This window comes from Diplotaxodon limnothrissa, linkage group LG12, assembly GCF_057381915.1.
Source record: "Diplotaxodon limnothrissa isolate DT_005_m linkage group LG12, D_limnothrissa_male_GT1.1, whole genome shotgun sequence".
Taxonomy (NCBI): Eukaryota; Metazoa; Chordata; class Actinopteri; order Cichliformes; family Cichlidae; genus Diplotaxodon; species Diplotaxodon limnothrissa.
Window position 1 is genome coordinate 1,575,526 of NC_140607.1, and position 22,180 is coordinate 1,597,705.

Below are 22,180 nucleotides of genomic sequence, written 5' to 3' on the forward strand. Positions count from 1 at the left end.
TGTACATAAAACGAAAATGTCGTTTTTGGTTTTAGTTGATTGAACTTTGTTTTCTACACGGTGACAGGAAGTCTTGTGACGTACATGGTTACACTTTCAAAGGAAAAGCTTCAGCCTGAGCTCTGTGAACGTCGTCCTGTCAGGACTGGAAACATTTACAACACCGAGCTGTTGTAGCGATTTGTTTCCTTTCATGTAAATCGGACCTGAACTGTGTGCCTCGCCAGTGTGGAGTGGACTCAGAGCGGACCCGCTGCTCTGGGCTGGGCGTAAGAAGACGCTGTCACAGTGAGTGGGTGTTTCCCCACACAGACGGTGGACTGAGCCGTCTCCAGCTCTGGTGGTGTCTGTGGACGTTGTTACAGGTGGATTTCATGTCATACCAACACAAACTGTTTGTTCTATCGTACAGTAAATGAATCAGAGCAATAAGAGCTTGACAGGTTCGTTACACAGAGCTGTGATTAAAGGTTGCAGACTTCGCTCTAGTTTAACGAACTGCTTTGTGTTTGTAATCAGTGACGTGCTCTCAGAGGTGTTCAGGTGGATGTTAATCTCAGGGTACATGTGATGTATACACCTGCACTATGTTCACAGTGACGTCCTGACGTTCTTCACATACTGTTTCCCGTTTAATAGTTTCCATAGTTACAGCAGACATGTCGCCTTGTCACAGCAGGCAAAGCATCCATGTAATCGAAGCTCACGTCTGTGGCAACGCTGCTGCCTCATTAACATTAGTTCATGTCACAGGCGCGCAGTTATTGTTGGTGTTATCATCATGTTGAGTCCACGCCCTCAGTCATGTCTGTCCATCAGTCCCGCCCACATCACGACTCATTTAAATGTGAAAACAAACAGTCAATGACGCTCATCGCTCTCACAAAGGAAATCCAGACTTTGAGCCGTTCCCGTGTCTTCAGTGTGTTAACACGTACGAACAGTTCAGAGGATGTGATGTGTTGGTGCAAAACTGCAGGTGCAGACATTTCCTGTTTGAGTGCACACACGCACACACACGCACACACACGCGCACGCACGCACACACACACACGCGCACACACACACACGCACACACGCACGCACACGCACACACACACACACGCGCACACACACACGCACACACACACACACTCACACACACACTCACACACACTCACACACACTCACACACACAGGACACACACTCACACACACACACACACACACACGCGCACACACACACGCACGCACACGCGCACACACACACACTCTGTCTCCCAGCAGAGCAGCAATGGTCCCATCACAACATTAATCTGCGCTCAGCCAGTCTCAGGGAGTCTCAGCTTTCTGAAGTGGCTGCATTAATTCAAAAACAGCCACATGAAATTGTTAAAGTTATAAAAATAGAGGGACGTAGAATATTTTTAGGTCACTTTGTACTTTTTCAATTCAGAAGCTGAATATTGTGCTAATAAATGTGGGTGTGGACACATTAAGGCTGTGTGAATCCATCACAACATGAAACAAATGCAGATAAATGTTTGAGCAGGTGTCCTGTGACTCTCTCGCTCCAGAAATGAGGATTTAATTGGAACTATTAGGACATGAGCGAAAACGTCGTATGAACTATTCTCAGAATACCATTTTCTGTATAAAATAACGGTAAGAACGGCGTGCTTTAAACTTCCTGCCTGTTCGCACCTTTATTAACACACATGATTGGAGTGTTCATAAAGACGACTGGTTCCCTGTAGGCAGATGGTAGTGGATCCACTGGTTTCTGTGTTACTTTATTTTATACTTGTACCATTTTTCTTTAAACAGTGTTGACAGAAAAGGCTTGTTGTGTTTCCTGTATTCATCAGCGTCCAGAATCGTGGTACGTGTAGTTGTTTTTTATTATTAAATATTTTCTTTTGTAAACAGAATTTGTTGGTTTTGAAAATGGGTGAAAAAATGTAATTCAAGGAAATGATGGTGTGTCCGTATGATTGTGAATGTCTGTGTTACACTCAAAAGCAGAGCTGCTCCAGAACGACCCGTGAGTTCAGAAATATAGATAAAAAAAGTACGATGTGCTTAAGAAGTAGGTTTTCATCCTGCTGTGGCTGCCAGTGATAACTGTGCCTCACATTTATGAAAGTACTGGAGAGACTGGTCCTGACCCACTGAACACCAGAGGTGAAAAACCCTTTGACCCTCTAAGTTTACTTAGACCAAATCTGGGAATGTGTCAGGTAATCATCTACATCAGTCCTCCTCAAACTGTGGTACACGTACCACTAGTGGTACTTGGGCTCTCTCTGGCTCCGGCTCCCAGGCTGATCTACATGTAGCAGAGAGCTTGTGCTCATCTAGATAGTCATGATTCAATGGGGAGGATCATTCTCTTTGATTCGAGGAAGAAACACAGGGAGGATTCAGGGTCACCTGGTCCAGCCCTAACTATATGCTTTAGCAAAAAGGAAAGTTTGAAGCCTAATCTTGAAAGTAGAGATAGTGTCTGTCTCCTGAATCCAAACTGGAAGCTGGTTCCACAGAAGAGGGGCCTGAAAACTGAAGGCTCTCCCTCCCATTCTACTTTTAAATACTCTAGGAACAACAAGTAGGCCTGCAGAGCGAGAGCGAAGTGCTCTAATAGGGTGATATGGATATTTCTAACTTTAGAGATGTTGCACAAATGGAAGAAAGCAGTCTTACATATTTGTTTAATATGTGCGTTGAAGGACATGTCCTGGTCAGAAATGACTCCAAGGTTCCTCACAGCGTTACTGGAGGCCAAGGTAATGCCATCCAGAGTAAGAATCTGCTTAGATACCATATTTCTAAGATTTTCAGGGCCGAGTACAATAACCTCAGTTTGATCTGAATTAAGAAGCAGAAAGTTAGCGGCCATCCAGGTCTTTATGTCTTTAAGACATTCCTGCAGTTTAACTCATTGGTGTGTGTTATCTGGCTTCATGAACAGATAGAGCTGGGTGTCATCAGCATAGCAGTGTAAATGTATGCTATGTCTTCTAATGATGCTGCCTAAGGGAAGCATGTATAATGTAAACAGAATTGGTCCTAGCACTGAACCCTGTGGAACTCCATAATTAACCTCAGTGTGTGAAGAGGACTCTCCATTTACATGCACAAACTGGAGTCTATTAGATAGATATGATACAAACCACTGCAGCACAGTACCTGTAATACCTACAGCATGTTCTAATCGCTCTAATAGGATATTATGGTCGACTATGATATAAAGGAAGGTTGGAGATTGGCCTATAATTAGCTAAGACTGCTGGGTCTAGAGATGCTTTTTGAGTAAAGGTTTAACTACAGCCAGCTTGAAGGCCTGTGGTACATAGCCGATTATTAGAGATAGTTGATCATATTTAAGATCGAAGCATTAATTAATGGCAGGACTTCTTTGAGCAGTTTTGTAGGAATGGGGTCTAAAAGACACGTTGATGGTTTGGAGGAAGTAATTATTAGGGTGACCATATTCTGATTTCCAAAAAAGAGGACACTTGGCCCAGTCATGACGAATTTTAATAATACTGTTTGTTTAAAGAAAATTTTAACATATTTAAATGATGTCTTCTCTGTGCAGTAAATGAGTGGTGAAATAAAAAAATGTCTTATAGGCTTTTACAAGTCAAGAAGTGCAAAAAAATAATTCAAAAACCTCTAGAATTAAATAACGTTACAGTAATAATACCTCCTTTGTATAAGAAAAATGACCAGTGAGGTACCAGTGAGGTATTGTGCAATGGTTTCTGCTGTCTCATTTCGCGTTTCTACCCTCAATTAATTTTTTTTGCATGCCACCATTCTTCCAGTCAAAGTACGATTGGGAATATTTTCTCTGTTCCTGGTTACTGAAGTCTGAGAAATGCCACAGTACTGGATTTTATGAAGAGCCAAAGAGTGACTTCAACTGAATGTAGCACTATGACACCATTGACAATAGCTTCAGTCTTTGTTAAAGTCTGGAAATGCTTCTTTTTTTAGCAACACACTAGTGCAATCCATGGATCTGTAGCTATTGTGACGCTTCATAGTATGAAATGCACCTTCTGCTGCAGATGCAACATCCTCGTTTTCCCAGGTGTAACAAAGAACTCCGTCAACTTACTAGATGAATTTTCGCCTCGCACAGCCTTTATATGCAGGGTGCACGTAAGTGGTCCGCAGGTGCGCATTGGTGTTTCCTTCAGGATCAAAATGATATCAAACTTGATTCTGATGATGACAGAGGGGTTAAACTGATTCAAATGACTCTTTTCTCCAACTCACATCAACTGTTTTATTTTGAAACTCTGAGTGTGTTGAAGCTGTTTCCTGGTGCAGAACCCTGAACAATTAGAAAAAGCACAATAAAAACACTTCATGTCATCTGTGTTCATGAACCTGACATCATGCAGTTCATCTTCTCACCAGCAGAGGGCCACAAACCACCATCAATGAAGAGTCCAAGGAGATGTAGTGACATCAGAGCTGTGTGTATTGATCTGATCAATATGGAAGTTCATGTTTCTTTAATTGGGTCAGTTTTTAAAAGCAGCTGTTTTTATAAAGAGACAGAAACATGAGAGATGCTGAATGTCTTTAATATTTGATACACTGAGTTATAGATTTTGTCCAGAACAGCAGCCTTTAGACTGCAGACGGCACAGAGGCTGCTGTGTGGCTGTGGTCACAGCTGGATGGCTTCTGCTCAGGTGCTGCTTAGGAGAGCGGGCCGGCTTGGTTTGGATAAACTCCTCTTTCTTCTGAAGTTGGATCAGGTGGATCTGTCTGGACTTGTGCCATTTTACAGCTCGGTGGTGAACACCTGGCGGGCGCTGAAGGTCGCTCGTGCTCCTGACCCCAGACCTGGGATGTGGCTTTTCGAGGAGCCGCTGTTTTTTAATGACTTCATTCCCAGCACTGTGTTTTCTTCTGCTACAATATGGACCAAGTTTGTGGAGGCTGGCGTTGTCAAACTGGGTCATCTTACAAGGATGTCTCTGGGTGCACTTGGTGGTGTCACAGGCATTAAGTCCTACAGAGTGTTACAATCATTGTCAGCATCAACCAACCACTAGAGGAAGGTAGAGTGCTGCAAGCACCAACAGCAGTAGCAGCACAAACAGAGTTAAATTGACCTGCAGGCCAAAATATATGCATGCTAACCATGTACAGTGGTCGTCTCTGTCATTTCTACTACCTTATGATTATAGACATCGGTGTGAACGCATATATATATATGTGCCCTACTCTAGGAATAATTATTAACAGGTCAACCAAACCCATCACTGTGGTTGAACTGCTGCATAAGAGACTTTGCGCTGCCCTTGGTGTAAAGCATTGATGCAGCTGCTCGGCCACTGAAACTGATTCCATTGCTGTTCTTGAGCTCATCTGAAGGCCACGTCAAGTTCAGAGGTCTGTAGGAATTGACTTTGCAGAAAGTCGGCGACTTCTGATCCTGCTCTATGACTTTACATCTCCCACCACTGTGGCTGAGTTGCTGTCATTCCCAAACACTTCCACTTTCTTATAGTTTCACTAACAGTTGACTCGGGAATATTTAGTAGGATACTTCATGAATGGGTTTTTTCCATAGGTGGTATTGTGTCGCGGCACAGCGCTGGAGTTCTGTGAGCCATTCTTTCACACAGGTAGAAGCAGGCTGCATGCACAGGTGCCTGATTTTAGACACCTGTGGACATGGAAGTGATTGGAACATAATTCAGTGGTTTGGAATGGTAAGTGAATACTTATGTGCAATATATACACATGCAGCACAGATAATTATGCCATGAAATAAGGGAAAATGTGGCATATGGTGCTCCTTTCAGCACATTTGACTGAGAAATAGTTAATAAAGTGCAGTGATGCACCGAGACAATGACGAGATGAACTCCAGCCCTGTTTGAGATGTGTTATTACACAGACGTGGAAAACAACAAAGACTCTGTGTGTAGATGCCAACATATGTCTGCATTCAAGCGGCTGGCCTACATGAAGGCCACTCTGTCCATATAGATGCCACACATCTCGGCCCCAGTGTTGGAGCACGTATCCTCCAAAGGTCCCACGTGTCTGTAACTATAAGTGACTTTATGGACCAAGAAGGTAAAGAAACCAGGAGCCGAGTTTAAGTGTAATTATGTGTGTGTGTGTGTGTGTGTGTGTGTGTGTGTGTGTGTGTGTGTGTGTGTCTGTGTGTGTGTGTGTGTGTGTGTGTGTGTGTCTGTGTGTGTGTGTCTGTGTGTGTGTGTGTGTGTGTGTGTGTGTGTGTCTGTGTGTGTGTGTGTGTCTGTGTGTGTGTCTGTGTGTGTGTGTGTGTGTGTGTGTGTGTGTCTGTGTGTGTGTGTGTGTGTGCATAAGAAAAACCTAACAGAGCTGTCAAGCTTTAGAAAGTTTTGCAGCAAATGTTTTTGTGACTTTTTGTGTTTTGTTTTTCATGTTTCTTTCTTTATTCAGTAAAATTATAAAACTGTTCAAAAGGATTATAAAATAAACACATCTTTCCAGTTGAATGAGATACACCCAAACAAATCACAAATTAACAATTAATTTAATCCAACTTTATATTCATTGTTTAATGCTTCTCAGAATGGACTTCAGTTGTGCACCTATTCTGTGAAATACACTGTCAGGTATCATAAGTAAGCTGCGGAGTCATCCTTCCACCATCCTGGGGCCTTTGAACCACGATGCCTGGCTGAAGGAAGCCGTCAATCTTCAGAATCCCTCTCAGAACAATTACTGAGACCTTTAAAGAGGTGCGGCTAACGATGCAATGATACAACATGCTGTCTGGATAGCAGCTGAAATAGTAGAAAAGATGTTTCTGATGATGTGTATTAGTAATCTGACACTTACAGAACCTGCAATGTCTGATAATTATGTGTGTAAAACACTTTGGTTCACTAACTTACACAGTTGAGTTCTGTTAATGTTATTTTACATTTATAATTTGTTGCAGATGTTCATGTTTTTCACGGTTAGTATTGAGTTAGTCTTCTTATGTCTCTGAGTTTATTATTTCTGCTTTGTGGTCTCCTGTCTATTAGGTCCCTTTGTGCGTTTGTCTTCGTCTACGTGTCCTCGATCAGTCTCTGTGTGTATGTCTCGATTCCTCGTTCTCTGGGTCCGTCCTGTCCTTGTGTTTCGTCCTTTGTCTCCCCACTCTGCCATGTGCTTCCATGTTTGTCCCCTGTTCTGTTGTTAAGCTTACGTGTCCTTGACATCACTTCCTCTGAGTCTCCAGGTTTTTCTTCTTTTCCATTGCGCACATTGGCCTATGAAAATACAGTGGGGCAAAAAAGTATTTAGTCAGCCACCGATTGTGCAAGTTCCCCCACTTAAAATGATGACAGAGGTCAGTAATTTGCACCAGAGGTACACTTCAACTGTGAGAGACAGAATGTGGAAAAAAAAATCCATGAATCCACATGGTAGGATTTGTAAAGAATTTATTGGTAAATCAGGGTGGAAAATAAGTATTTGGTCAATAACAGAAATACAACTCAATACTTTGTAACATAACCTTTGTTGGCAATAACAGAGGTCAAACGTTTACTATAGGTCTTTACCAGGTTTGCACACACAGTAGCTGGTATTTTGGCCCATTCCTCCATGCAGATCTTCTCGAGAGCAGTGATGTTTTGGGGCTGTCGCCGAGCAACACGGACTTTCAACTCCCGCCACAGATTTTCTATGGGGTTGAGGTCTGGAGACTGGCTAGGCCACTCCAGGACTTTCAAATGCTTCTTACGGAGCCACTCCTTTGTTGCCCGGGCGGTGTGTTTTGGATCATTGTCATGTTGGAAGACCCAGCCTCGTTTCATCTTCAAAGTTCTCACTGATGGAAGGAGGTTTTGGCTCAAAATCTCACGATACATGGCCCCATTCATTCTGTCCTTAACACGGATCAGTCGTCCTGTCCCCTTGGCAGAAAAACAGCCCCATAGCATGATGTTTCCACCCCCATGCTTCACAGTAGGTATGGTGTTCTTGGGATGCAACTCAGTATTCTTCTTCCTCCAAACACGACGAGTTGAGTTTATACCAAAAAGTTCTACTTTGGTTTCATCTGACCACATGACATTCTCCCAATCCTCTGCTGTATCATCCATGTGCTCTCTGGCAAACTTCAGACGGGCCTGGACATGCACTGGCTTCAGCAGCGGAACACGTCTGGCACTGCGGGATTTGATTCCCTGCCGTTGTAGTGTGTTACTGATGGTGACCTTTGTTACTTTGGTCCCAGCTCTCTGCAGGTCATTCACCAGGTCCCCCCGTGTGGTTCTGGGATCTTTGCTCACCGTTCTCATGATCATTTTGACCACACGGGATGAGATCTTGCGTGGAGCCCCAGATCGAGGGAGATTATCAGTGGTCTTGTATGTCTTCCATTTTCTGATGATTGCTCCCACAGTTGATTTTTTCACACCAAGCTGCTTGCCTATTGTAGATTCACTCTTCCCAGTCTGGTGCAGGTCTACAATACTTTTCCTGGTGTCCTTCGAAAGCTCTTTGGTCTTGGCCATGGCGGAGTTTGGAGTCTGACTGTTTGAGGCTGTGGACAGGTGTCTTTTATACAGATGATGAGTTCAAACAGGTGCCATTCATACAGGTAACGAGTGGGGGACAGAAAAGCTTCTTACAGAAGACGTTACAGGTCTGTGAGAGCCAGAGATTTTCCATGTTTGAGGTGACCAAATACTTATTTTCCACCCTGATTTACGAATAAATTCTTTACAAATCCTACCATGTGGATTCATGGATTTTTTTTTCACATTCTGTCTCTCACAGTTGAAGTGTACCTCTGGTGCAAATTACTGACCTCTGTCATCATTTTAAGTGGGGGAACTTGCACAATCGGTGGCTGACTAAATACTTTTTTGCCCCACTGTATACCACACCATGCACATCATAACATGTTGTGTTATGATGTGCATGTAGTAATCTGTTTGGATGTGCTCAGGAAAAGAACGATTATTTTCTTGCACAAAATAGCCCTGATGGCATCAGCTGACCCCCACACAGCCTCATTCACGAATTTAATTCAATTCAATTTTATTTATACAGCACCAAATCACAACAAGTTGCCTCAAGGTGCTTTATATTGTAAGGTAGACCCTACAATAATACATGCAGAGAAAAACCCAACAATCATATGACCCCCTATGAGCAGCACTTTGGCGACAGTGGGAAGGAAAAACTCCCTTTTAACAGGAAGAAACCTCCAGCAGAACCAGGCTCAGGGAGGGGCGGGGCCATCTGCTGTCATTGGTTGGAGTGAGAGAAGGAAGACAGGATAAAGACATGCTGTGGAAGAGAGACAGAGATTAATAACAGATATGATTCAATGCAGAGAGGTCTGTTAACACATAGTGAGTGTCAGGGGTTGCAGTGTGGATGAGGGAAGGAGGACCCAAACGTTGGACTCACGGGTAGGTGAAGGTTGGTGTTTAATGCAGACGGAGTGAACAAAAAGAACAGAAGCAGGAAATGGCTGAACGACTGACTGACGGAACTGAACATAGGACAACCTAACAGCGACAATGACTCAACCCTGGACTGTTGTAACTGAGGGACACAGGCTTGAATGATGAATGATGAGCGATTAGAGACAGGTGAGTGAACAGCTGATCATAATGAACTAATGATAAATGGGAAGAGAACTAGAACATAATGCACACAGAGTAAGGCTAACACAATAAAACAGGAAGTGGAACATACAGAAGATAAACAGTGAACATGACCCAGTGAGTGAGAAAGGTGACTGGAAAGGAAAAACTCAATGCATCATGGGAATCCCCGGCAGCCTACGTCTATTGCAGCATAACTAAGGGAGGATTCAGGGTCACCTGGTCCAGCCCTAACTATATGCTTTAGCAAAAAGGAAAGTTTGAAGCCTGATCTTGAAAGTAGAGATAGTGTCTGTCTCCTGAATCCAAACTGGAAGCTGGTTCCACAGAAGAGGGGCCTGAAAACTGAAGGCTCTGCCTCCCATTCTACTTTTAAATACTCTAGGAACAACAAGTAGGCCTGCAGAGCGAGAGCGAAGTGCTCTAATAGGGTGATATGGTACTACAAGGTCATTAAGATAAGATGGGGCCTGATTATTTAAGACCTTGTATATGAGCAGCAGGATTTTGAATTCTGGATTTAACAGGAAGCCAAAACAGGAGAAATCTGCTCTCTCTTTCTAGTCCCTGTCAGGACTCTTGCTGCAGCATTTTGGATCAGCTGAAGGCTTTTCAGGGAGTTTTTAGGACATCCTGATAATAATGAATTACAGTCGTCCAGCCTGGAAGTAATAAATGCATGAACTAGTTTTTCAGCGTCACTCTGAGACAGGATATTTCTAACTTTAGAGATGTTGCACAAATGGAAGAAAGCAGTCTTACATATTTGTTTAATATGTGCGTTGAAGGACATGTCCTGGTCAAAAATGACTCCAAGGTTCCTCACAGCGTTACTGGAGGCCAAGGTAATGCCATCCAGAGTAAGAATCTGGTTAGATACCATATTTCTAAGATTTTCAGGGCCGAGTACAATAACCTCAGTTTGATCTGAATTAAGAAGCAGAAAGTTAGCGGCCATCCAGGTCTTTATGTCTTTAAGACATTCCTGCAGTTTAACTCATTGGTGTGTGTTATCTGGCTTCATGGACAGATAGAGCTGGGTGTCATCTGCATAGCAGTGTAAATGTATGCTATGTCTTCTAATGATGCTGCCTAAGGGAAGCATGTATAATGTAAACAGAATTGGTCCTAGCACTGAACCCTGTGGAACTCCATAATTAACCTCAGTGTGTGAAGAGGACTCCCCATTTACATGCACAAACTGGAGTCTATTAGATAGATATGATACAAACCACTGCAGCACAGTACCTGTAATACCTACAGCATGTTCTAATCGCTCTAATAGGATATTATGGTCGACAGTATCGAACGCTGCACTGAGGTCTAGCAGGACAAGCACAGAGATGAGTCCACTGTCAGAGGCCATAAGAAGATCATTTGTAACCTTCACTAAAGCTGTTTCTGTGCTGTGATGAGCTCTGAAACCTGACTGAAACTCTTCAAATAAACCTCTGCAGATGATCTGTTAGCTGTTTGACAACTACTCTTTCAAGGATGTTTGATATGAAAGGAAGGTTGGAGATTGGCCTATAATTAGCTAAGACTGCTGGGTCTAGAGATGCTTTTTGAGTAAAGGTTTAACTACAGCCAGCTTGAAGGCCTGTGGCACATAGCCGATTATTAGAGATAGGTTGATCATAGTGCTTTACAACTTGAACATTACGGCTAACGGGTGGACTTTCCTGTTTCAGGGCAGCTAGCCAAACGATGAGCCAGTTACTACTAAAGAGAAAGAATGAAATCCTTGCTCTGTTTACTTATTGTTGCTGCCGGGGTAGAACAAAAGTGACCCCTAAACTGGTTTCTATTCCGCTGAGTTTTGGGTTCTTTTATTAATTAGCTTTCACTAGCTGGGCCCACATCATCTTAGGATTGACAGTGTTTTGGTAGGTAAAGGTTTTGGTAGGTAAAGGTGAATGGCTTTGACATGAAGTGAGCTGCGGTTTGGGGAAGGCCTCAAAGGGGGCTGGGGGCTCCCGGGCCTGGCAGATCCCCGTGTACTAAATAGAAAGGAAGAAGTTAAAGAATTGAAAACGAGGAGGGAGGGTGGGGCACCTAAACGAAAATGCCCAGCTTCCAGAACTGGGGGAACCTCTACAGATGACAACTGGAAGGAGCGTATTTGGAGACGTGGTCCCGCTCCTGAAATTGCGATACATAATCTCCAACACATAAACTGATGTTGACCACCAGTAATCAGCCAACCCAGTGGTGTAAGGTTCCTGACTGACTGAATATGGTGCTAAACATGTTCCAAAAGCACTGATTTCTAAAATCCAGCTCTTGAGAGCAGGGCTCCATGATGTAAATCGGCCTTAATACATGTAGTGGTTCATGCTAACTTTAAAGACCTTATAGTACCGTATGACCCCAATAGAGCTCTTAACTCTTAGACTGCGTCTATAGTTCAAAGTTTATAGTTAGGGCGTGATCAGGTGACCCTGAATCCTCCCTTAGTTACCCTACAACATGCTTGTCTCACCCCTTGACCATGTGCTTACACACCACTCTGTATTTACTCATTAGTTAAGCCGAGTTCTTGCTCGTAGGGAGTCATTTGATTGAGTCTGTATGACTGTAGGGTTTTTACCTTACAATATACTGTACTATAGAAACATGTAGAAATGGAGATGAAACTGCAAGCTCGAGCACTCATCACTACATTTGTTACTCCTGAAGATCAGAAGAGGATTTAATAGGTCTACCTTTGTGTTAGCATGTTGTCTTTACAGATGTTACAAAGAGTGCATGGCAGCAGTTTTTTGTGCACTTTATTCACATGCTCGTCCTTCAGTAGCAGAGGCGAGCTCTTTCCTGCTGTGTAACACTGTGCACAGGAGGAACGCCGAAAATACTGCCAGAATGGTTTTTCTGCTCATGGATCCATCCAGCACCTTCAGCTCAGAGTGATGCTTCACCTTATTTTATAGTGTTGTTATTGATTACCATTGTGTTTGTCAGTGGTGCATAAAATTAACACTGTGTTATAGGGGCATGGATTTCTGTCAGCCCTTGACAAGATAACCCTTTATTGGATGACTGCTCCTAATTTGTTTTTGTTTATTCAGAAGTATAAAGTTACATTCAGCAAGCCCCAATAATAAACCTATTACTGCAAATCCTAGCTGCACCATTGACAACCGCTAATCTTTGCTGCCCCTAATTACATCAGGATTCTCAGTCTTAATTAACCAATCTTTACAGCATTTTACCTGCTTAATGCTGCACTCGACAAACTGCATTTGCTGAAAAGGACTTTGCAGTTTTCTGTTTCTGAAACAAATGTTTTCACTGTTTTCTTGCAGTAGAACAAGAAATAATAAAAAAGTAATAATGAGAGTGTTTTCAGGATGCATCACAAGTCAAGTTTGTCAGAACCCAAGATACTGATTGTGGAGTATCGTGTGTATATAAATGCATTTGGTAACACAAACATTTGTACAGAACAATGGAAAGGTTGCGTTAAACGCATGTTTTTATTTCTAAATGCACCACAAGTCAAATGGTAAACCCAGAAAATCCATCACAACGGTTTTTGACACATTTTTACCCCTGAGCACCACACGCCAGTGTCCCAGAATGCACTGGATGTATTCAAACAAAGGGAAACATTTACAGCTTTGCACACAACTCATAACGCAGTCATTGTCTAAAAACTACAAGCAGAGCATATCATAGATCAAATACAATACATGTTATTTGGTTACATTTTTCCTGCATGCGGAGGTGTTGCTTTCTCTTTGGTTCTCTGCTCTCGATGAGCTCAAAATCAAGTGAGTGTGAAATGTTTCAGCCACGCAGTTATCTGAGCTGCTGAAGCACCTCGAGGCCATTGTTGTTGTGTTTGGATGCAAATAAAACAGAATTAAACGATGTAGTGGGCATCATCCTACAGGATGCTAAGAAAGAGACAGTCTCACAGGTCCTGGAGCGTCTCCACGCTAGTTTCACGTGTCCGTGGCTGCGATTTGTTTAGTTACAACAGTTAAAAAAAAACAAAAAACCCAGTTAAACGACAGCAGGTAGCAGTGAATGTTCTTAGAATTATTAAGGTTTAAAACAAATTATATTTGTGGTTCAGGACCCACAATTAAACATACAGAGATATTATATTTTTGATTTAATACAAAGTATTGATTGCAACACTCTATTAGCTCCCAGTGAGTCACATCTTTCTGTACTGCGTTTGTGTCTTTGCCATTTTTGCCATCATTAAATCTGAAATATAGACACAACTACATGCTTACATTCCACAAACTCTTCATATGTTGCTTTGAAATGAATGAGGAGGAATCTGAGGGTAACATTCCTAAATGTGATGGGACTGAAGTGAATATCTGGGAATGTTAGCTCAGTTTCACCAAACAGATGTGATGTGAAGTACTCAAAAAGAACGATGTTACTGCTGTGCTGGTTAATGATGACAGGCAAAAAGCAACAAACACAAAAATGTTCTTCCTCATTTTGCTCAGATGTTTCTGTCGTCTGTGGGACGTTACTGAAACCTGTAGCATCACCCAGCCTGGCCTGTACGTGGAAGTAAATGATGCAAATACTCCAAACTGTTGTTGTTCTCTGCTCGGAGCCACTGAAACGTCCTCTGATCATGTTTGAAGCAAATGCATCATAATGATAACTGAGTGAATCTGAGATAAACATCAAAAACATCTTTATGCGAGTGCTGGAGTTTAAGTAATTATAGCATTTCATGATGTCTTTAGTGTTTGTCAGCACTGCAGGAGACAATTTTAGGCTGATATCAGCTTGAATTACAACAATTTCCCTGCTATAAATATGGACGATAAATGTAAAGCTGCGTCATTCTGAGAAAGATGCAAGATCCCAAATTCATTTCTGCAGTTTCTTACAATCAGTCACAAAAAGTATCACATGAACACATATTTATATCTAAAACACCTTTTACACTTGTGCCACCATCATTTCTTCTTTCTGTTCATTTTCATCTGGATTCTTTTGGTATAACGTAAAAAAGCTCTGTAAACTTGCTGGTTCATAAATACATGGATATGAAAGTTGCCATGTAGACGTGATTGTTGGCACGTTGTATAATGAATGAGGTAGATGTGTGTCTCTTGTTTAATCATGTAAAATGTGAAAAAAACCCAGCGATCCACTGAACTAAAACAGTAATAACAAAGTAAATGTATGAGGTATATTTTGTATTAATCCTTTGTCTGTATGTAGGTGGTTTGGTGAAGTTTTGCCAACGAGCATCAGCGAGAGTGATGATACAGGATCAAACATACACTTGCTTTAACAGACGTACTAGAAACAACACTTCAGCGTGTGTCCACTGCCTTTCACGATGAACAAAGGTCTTTATGAAGACACCAGAGCATTATTTTAAAACAGAAACCCAAAATAAAACCACGTTTGACTCATGACTGCTCTGTTACCTGTATTTGCCTCCTGCTCACCTACTGCCTGCCAACTGAACTGCTGCTCGTTCTCGTCACAGTCGTTTCCTCTGAGGACTTTCAGTCAGCCCAACAGCATCACACCATCTGTGCATCTACAGTATATCTACATCAACCTCAGCACAGACTTTACACGTATGGTTTTGTCAGAAGAGCTTCCAAAATCTTACTCAGGGTAAAAATCACGCTCAACATAAAGTGCAATATTTGCCCTCAGAACAACACGTTCATTACTTTAATGTAAGCTGTGCCCAACATCCTGAAAGCAGAGAGGACACAAACACGCCTGCTTTCTAATTACGTTTACATATTTACTAAACAAACGATGAATCCCATGATGGAGACGTGTTCTGGTTATGGTGGAGACACAAACACACTGAACAGCAGCTCTTTGCACTTGAACAGCTACAGTGGGATTTCCCCAAATTTGAGGCTCTCTGTAGTGTCAAGATGCAGCTTTAATACGTATTGGAGTGGTTATTATACTTACATAGTACACACCTTAGGCAGCTATCATATTATTATACACTACAGCAAACTCAGGCTATTGCTAGTTTGGTACCAGCTGGTTTGGGGAAACCTAACAAACGAATTATTCAAATGAATTGTGTAGCTGATCTTTGTGTTGTGAACAACATGGCTTTGAGACACGCTGTGCTTATAGGACTGTTAGCGGGTGGACAGAGCCATGCAGTAGAGAGGAAAGTAAACACATCACTTTAACTCCAGCGTGTGAACGAACACCAGTCTTTGAGTATCTGTTTATCTAATGAACCAGATGGTTTTCACCTCTGATGTGCTTCTTGTTTTTGGATCAGTCCCTCATGTATCCACTGTAAACAGTCCGTTTCTGAGGTTTGTCACAATGTTACAAAAACCAAAACCACGGTTTCAGCTGCAACATCATTTCAGCGCGGGGGTACGAGTCTTTGGCTCACTGTGGTGGTATGTTGAGTTGATGAGTGAACTTTTCCACACTAACTAGATGTGTTTGAGGACATGAACAATGTTCTGTCACACAGGTTAAAAGTGGGGGGCAGGTAGATGTCTATATGCAACAGTTGCTTTTTAATCAGTGCTTTGCTCACCTGTGGATGTGGAGTAAACCACAACTGAAATAAACTGGAGTTAATCTGATGATTTAGTAACATGGTTCTTCTCACTGGGACTGGAGGGGGAGGTGAGAAGAAGTGGAGGGTCAGGGGGAGGTGTTTCGGTGTCCATGGAGAGAAGAAGAAGAGGACGAGGAGGATGAGGAGGGCTGGAACTTTGTAGGGCTGCTTCTTCCCTGAGTCTGACAGCCATGATGCTTCCCATGGTGTCCTGCCATCCCTGCTATGGGCGACTGCCGAGCAAACAGGACGCCTGTGGAGAAACATCGAGCCCAAGTTAGCCTTGAACTCTGCGCTGTCCTAACATCAGATTTCAGAGCGTGTTTGTTTCAGACGCTTTTATAAAGCATGAAAGGATTTATTTTGGTATCCCTCACAGGTAATATCAAAAAAGATGAAGTGGGTTTTGGATCTGACCAGAGAATGAAATTCACAGGCTGACAAAAACATAGTTTTGTTTGTTTTAACAAGCAAAAGGAATAATCTGACATAACTTACAGCAATAGTAGTTAGGACTGGGCGATATGACCCAAAATTCATATCTTGATATTCTCTAGCTGGATGGAGATATACGATATATATCTCGATATTTTTTAAAGCCATAAAGTAAGAACAAAAAGAGAGTTCTTGGTCAAAGCTGTGTCCCAGATCTCACACAGGCACCTTTATTAACATGCAGCGTAGATGTAGATGAAGAAATTACTCATAGTTATCAACGTTTATTAAATAATAATGCTCCATAAATAAAATACACCAATGTTGTTTTTGTGCATAACACAGAGCAGAGCAGCTATCTGAACGCTGCTCCAACAGAGGTCGATCATCTTATTAATAATTTCACCTCCTCACTGCGTACGACTCTGGATACTGTAGCTCCTGTGAAAACTAAGGTCTCTAATCAGAAGTACCTGACTCCGTGGTATAATTCTCAATCACGTAGCCTAAAGCAGATGACTCGTAAGCTGGAGAGGAAATGGCGTGTCACAAATTTAGAGGATCATCATTTAGCCTGGAGAAATAGTTTGTTGCTTTATAAGAAAGCCCTCCGCAAAGCCAGAACATCTTACTATTCATCACTGATTGAAGAAAATAAGAACAACCACAGGTTTCAAAAAGTCAGAGCTCTGTTGAGCCAACCATCCCTTTATTCTGTCTCAGAGTGATGCTGAAAAATTGCTTCATGCATTTATTACTTCCAGGCTGGACGACTGGATTCATAATTATCAGGAAGTCCTAAAAACTCCCTGAAAAGCTTTCAGTTAATCCAAAATGCTGCAGCAGGAGTCCTATGTCTCTGCACTGAATCATATCTGTTATTAACCGCTGTCTCTCTTCCACAGCATGTCTTTATCCTGTCTTCCTTCTCTCACTCCAACCAATCACAGCAGATGGCCCCCCCCCTCCCTGAGCCTGGTTCTGCTGGAGGTTTCTTCCTGTTAAAAGGGAGTTTTTCCTTCCCACTGTCGCCAAAGTGCTGCTCATAGGGGGTCATATGATTGTTGGGTTTTTCTCTGCATGTATTATTGTAGGGTCTACCTTACAATATAAAGCACCTTGAGGCGACTTGTTGTGATTTGGTGCTGTGTAAATAAAATTGAATTGAATTAAATTCGTGAATGAGGCTGTGTGGGGGTCAGCTGATGCCATCAGGGCTATTTTGTGCAAGAAAATAATCGTTCTTTTCCCGAGCACATCCAAACAGATTACTACATGCACATCATAACACAACATGTTATGATGTGCATGGTGTGGTATATTTTCATAGGCCAATGTGCGCAATGGAAAAGAAGAAAAACCTGGAGACGCAGAGAAAGTGATGTCAAGGACACGTAAGCTTAACAACAGAACAGGGGACAAACATGGAAGCACATGGCAGAGTGGGGAGACAAAGGACGAAACACAAGGACAGGACGGACCCAGAGAACGAGGAATCGAGACATACACACAGAGACTGATCGAGGACACGTAGACCAATCACAGCAGATGGCCCCGCCCCTCCCTGAGCCTGGTTCTGCTGGAGGTTTCTTCCTGTTAAAAGGGAGTTTTTCCTTCCCACTGTCGCCAAACTGCTTGCTCATAGGGGGTCATATGATTGTTGGGTTTGTCTCTGCATGTATTATTGCAGGGTTGACCTTACATATAAAGCACCTTGAGGCGACTGTTGTTGTGATTTGGTGCTGTATAAATAAAACTGAATTGAACAAGATTTAGCAGAGCGAGACTGCAGTGACACATTCAACCTGTTCAGTGCTGAAAAAATAGCAAATTTTTGCTTCTCACTTGATTGGCAGACACTGTGGACACTGAAATCTACCGGTAATTGCAAATGACCAGTTAGCAGGGACCCCTCACCAGCTACGATCCTTCAGATATGTTAGAGGCCAGTTTGAAGCATAAGTTGATCTTTGGTCTTTGTACAAGTTTGAGGTCCAGTGAAAGAGGATCCACAGAGTGATCTGAGAATAGCAGCTGGAAGCTCTGTGGAGAACTTCAGAGAGCTTAGAGACGATAGCACGATGATATGAATGGGCTATGTTAAAGGAGAGATGCAGTAATTACTACAAGGCACACAGCAAATTCAAAAGTGTTAAATGTTTTGGTGTTAATAGTCTCCTTGCAAAAGTAGAGTTAATTTTACTCTAAGCAGAGTCACATTCTTTTAATGTAACTCTGAGGTGTAAAATGATAGTAGTTAAAATCGAGTGTTAAAAATGAGTGTTTCGCTGTCAAATCTGGAGGTGTTACAATGGAAACATTAACTCTTGACCTCTTAACTCTGAACTCCTAGAGGGGCTATGACACCAACAGAGTAAATTCACAGACTCCGCCCCCAGCACGGCTCCAATCGAAGCTGAAGTGAAGCCGTTTCAGAACATTTTGCTCTACATATTTGAGTTGTTTGCCATGCTTGGTAAGTCATTTTTTCAAAGATTGTTTCAATTATTATTATGAGCTTTTACTTCTGTGGCTCTTTGGAGTTGAGACAAAGCTGTGTGAAAGGCATTAGCCATGTTGCTCGCTGATAGCATAATATTCTGTTTTAGCTAGCTGAAAGGTATTGTTTGCGGGCAAATACCACAGCCTTGAAAAAAAGCTTGCATGTGAATTTTCAGTCAAACCTTTGGTCAAATACGCCTAAAACAATGTGTAGAATGTGAAATGTTGGTATAATGGTGCTACTTGAAGCCTGAAAACGATCGCCCATAAAAAAGCGAGCAAACAGCAGTAGCTGACGTCCTGACTGGGTTCTACGTTAGCATAGATCCCTCCAGAGTTTTGTGCACACGGTTTAGGTAAAAATGAAAAAGGTTGAGGTTTTACATTTAGTTCAGTATTACCTGTTGCCTGTGTCCTTGTCTTTTGGGAAAATACTTTACACAAGTAATGGCTCAAAGAGGATTCCTTTTTTTTTTTTTTACTGTGCTGCAATTGTTTACTGGATTATTTGTGCCATTAATTAGTGTCAACTAATTTTTATTCAATCTCCGCACAGGATATGCTTGTGAAGATGGAATATGGGGGAGAGCAGAAGTGCGTTGAAGTTCCACAAAGGGATGAATGAAGGACATGCATATTGTATTGAAGAAATAAGTGATGAGATGCTGTTATTTGCATTTACCATGTCAGACCTTTTGATAAACAAAATTCTAATGAAAGTGAGAACATGTATACTGTTACATCTTTCAGAAAATGTTTTGAAATTGTGGTGCACAGTTCAGAATAAATGTTTTTCAAAAACCATTGCATCTTTTTAGCAAATGTTTATTTCCAAAAGAAATTTCTAGAAGTTCAGAACAGTAAAATTCCCGCTTTTTAGAATGAATCAGAAGATAACTCTTACGTAGTTAAACTAAAATACTCTTTGAGAGTTAATATATAAACTCTTAACACCAAGTGTTAAATTATCAACTCCAGACAGATTTGGTGTTTAACACTAAATCAGAGTTAACGTACCAACTCTCCAAAAAGAGTTAAATTAACACTCTCTGGTGTGGACCCATATAGACACTTTAATAGTGTTGAAATCAAATCCGACAGTGTTAATTTGGACATGCTGGATTTGCTGTGCACAAGCTCCCTGTATCCACACACAGACAGAAAATAAACCTTCAAATTCACAGGCCCAATTTTGAGATATTTAACTTTTTTAACACTATTGGACTGCCACTTCATTACGATGGATTTTATAGCAAAGACATCAAATTGTGTAGAGGACTAAGCACCAGGGTGCTCCTATAACTTATTGAATTTCCTGCCTGCAATTACATCAGCAAACGGCCCCTCTATTTACCTGTGTAGACAACTCCATTTATTTCTATTGACATGTTGATGCTGCTAATGCCGTTGGTAGACAGGTTCAATGCAGTCTCTTGTCTATCATCTGTCAAGAGAAGGGGCACAGAAGGAGAGAGAAAAAAACTCAATATGAGCATTTAGAAAAGGAACGGAAGAAGCAAGAAGAGTATTGGTGATAATTCAGAGAGTGACAGGATAAGGAGAGCTTTATTAAAGAGTTCTGGGGAGAAAGAACTGTCAAAAGATGGCACAGCTATTTCTGCATGTCAATTATGGATGAATCCTATCACAACACAGTCGGAAAACTTGGCCAGGTTCTTAAATGACAGAAATGTCGTTAACTTTTGCCATTTCAGAACGGAAACCAGCAGAAAGAAAGCGTAGCGTGTCAATAGTACTCTAAAACAAAACCTGAAAGCAAATAAAATAAACTTTTAACTGAACAAAATCGTCCTCAGAGAACAGACGAGCCGTGCACACGGTGATCTCAGCTGGTGGCTGCTGCACTAAAACATCTGTAAACACAAATTTATCCATTTGAGAGACAATAATAATAGTTTTCAGTGTAATCTTAAATAACAGGGTTTGTTTTTGACAGAGCTGGATGGCCGGTGTGGGAATTAACCTCATTCTTCCATCACCTATCAAATTCAAGGCAGCTATTATGACTAATATGTGCGAGGCACTGGTGCACACAGAAATGATATCACACTTGAGTAGCTGGGCCTCTCATTCTTCCTTTAACCGCTATCATTAAGTCATATGTGACTTATGGATTTTCATGAGCCGCGCTGGCTGCAGCCGAAGCCACGGCAGGAGGGCGTACTCACTCATGATCAGCACGAGAAAAACATCTCGAGTCTGATGAGTCTGTAATGACGTGTTACATGATGAATTCTGTGCATGTTAGTGGTTCAGGTATTTCACCGTTTGCTGTTTGTGACACATTTTTGAGTTGGGCTCAGATTTACACTCAAATCAGCCTCAAATATGTTTCTACAAACATAAAGTGAGCAGATCACACTGTATTAGTAACAATAGTTAAATTCCCATCTGAGTGAACATCTGTTATGTGAAATGTTCATTCATGCTAACCACCTCTTACCGTGTCTCCATGTTCAAGGTTCAGAAATGTCCTAAAACAGCTGGACTCATCATTCCTGACAAATGTTAATAAATGTGTTTGTTTGGGGCTACGTCACCTGGTAGTGCCACAAAACACCTTTAACAGCAACACCATGTGAGTACGACCCTGCTCCATGTTAAACGCTTTGTTACTAAAATACTTCAGATTGTATCAGGATTTTGTAAAATATCACATTTAAACATGATCATGAAGCACTGAACAGATGATGAAGTAGGAGCTTAAACAGCAAATTTAACTATGTTAAGGGAAACAGAATGAACAAGAAGAAAAACCTTCTTAGTACACAAAATTAGTGTGAATGGAAAGGAACGGCCTACACAACTAAAACATCTAATTGTAGGATTTCTTTGCGACAATAAAAGGAACACAGGCTGCAACAGTGCTAAGCTATAGGAAATCTATTTCTTTGTCCATTTAGGTTCTTGCAGAGGCTTCAGTGGACAGCAGATTACGTTAGATAGTATTATATCCACGAGCATCTGAAGCATCTTAATTGACCCTTTTTAGTGTCCTTAGAAGTTTCATTGCCAAAGCCACGCAAAGAGACGGCTGTGACAGGACACAGAGGTC

The 22,180-nt window shown here is 41.8% G+C and overlaps 1 protein-coding gene across 1 annotated transcript in view; it reads right to left on the minus strand.

Annotated features, from left to right (window-relative positions):
* Positions 1–16,253: 16,253 nt before the first annotated feature.
* arid3c (AT rich interactive domain 3C (BRIGHT-like)) overlaps positions 16,254–22,180 on the minus strand; it is an 82,623-nt gene continuing 76,696 nt past the window's right edge. Inside the window, exons 7-8 of the mRNA XM_085367756.1 lie at positions 20,459–20,548; positions 16,254–16,420 (exon numbers count right to left, since the gene is read on the minus strand). Coding sequence (XP_085223882.1) covers positions 16,254–16,420; positions 20,459–20,548 — 257 coding nt within the window. The remainder of the gene's footprint in view (positions 16,421–20,458; positions 20,549–22,180) is intronic.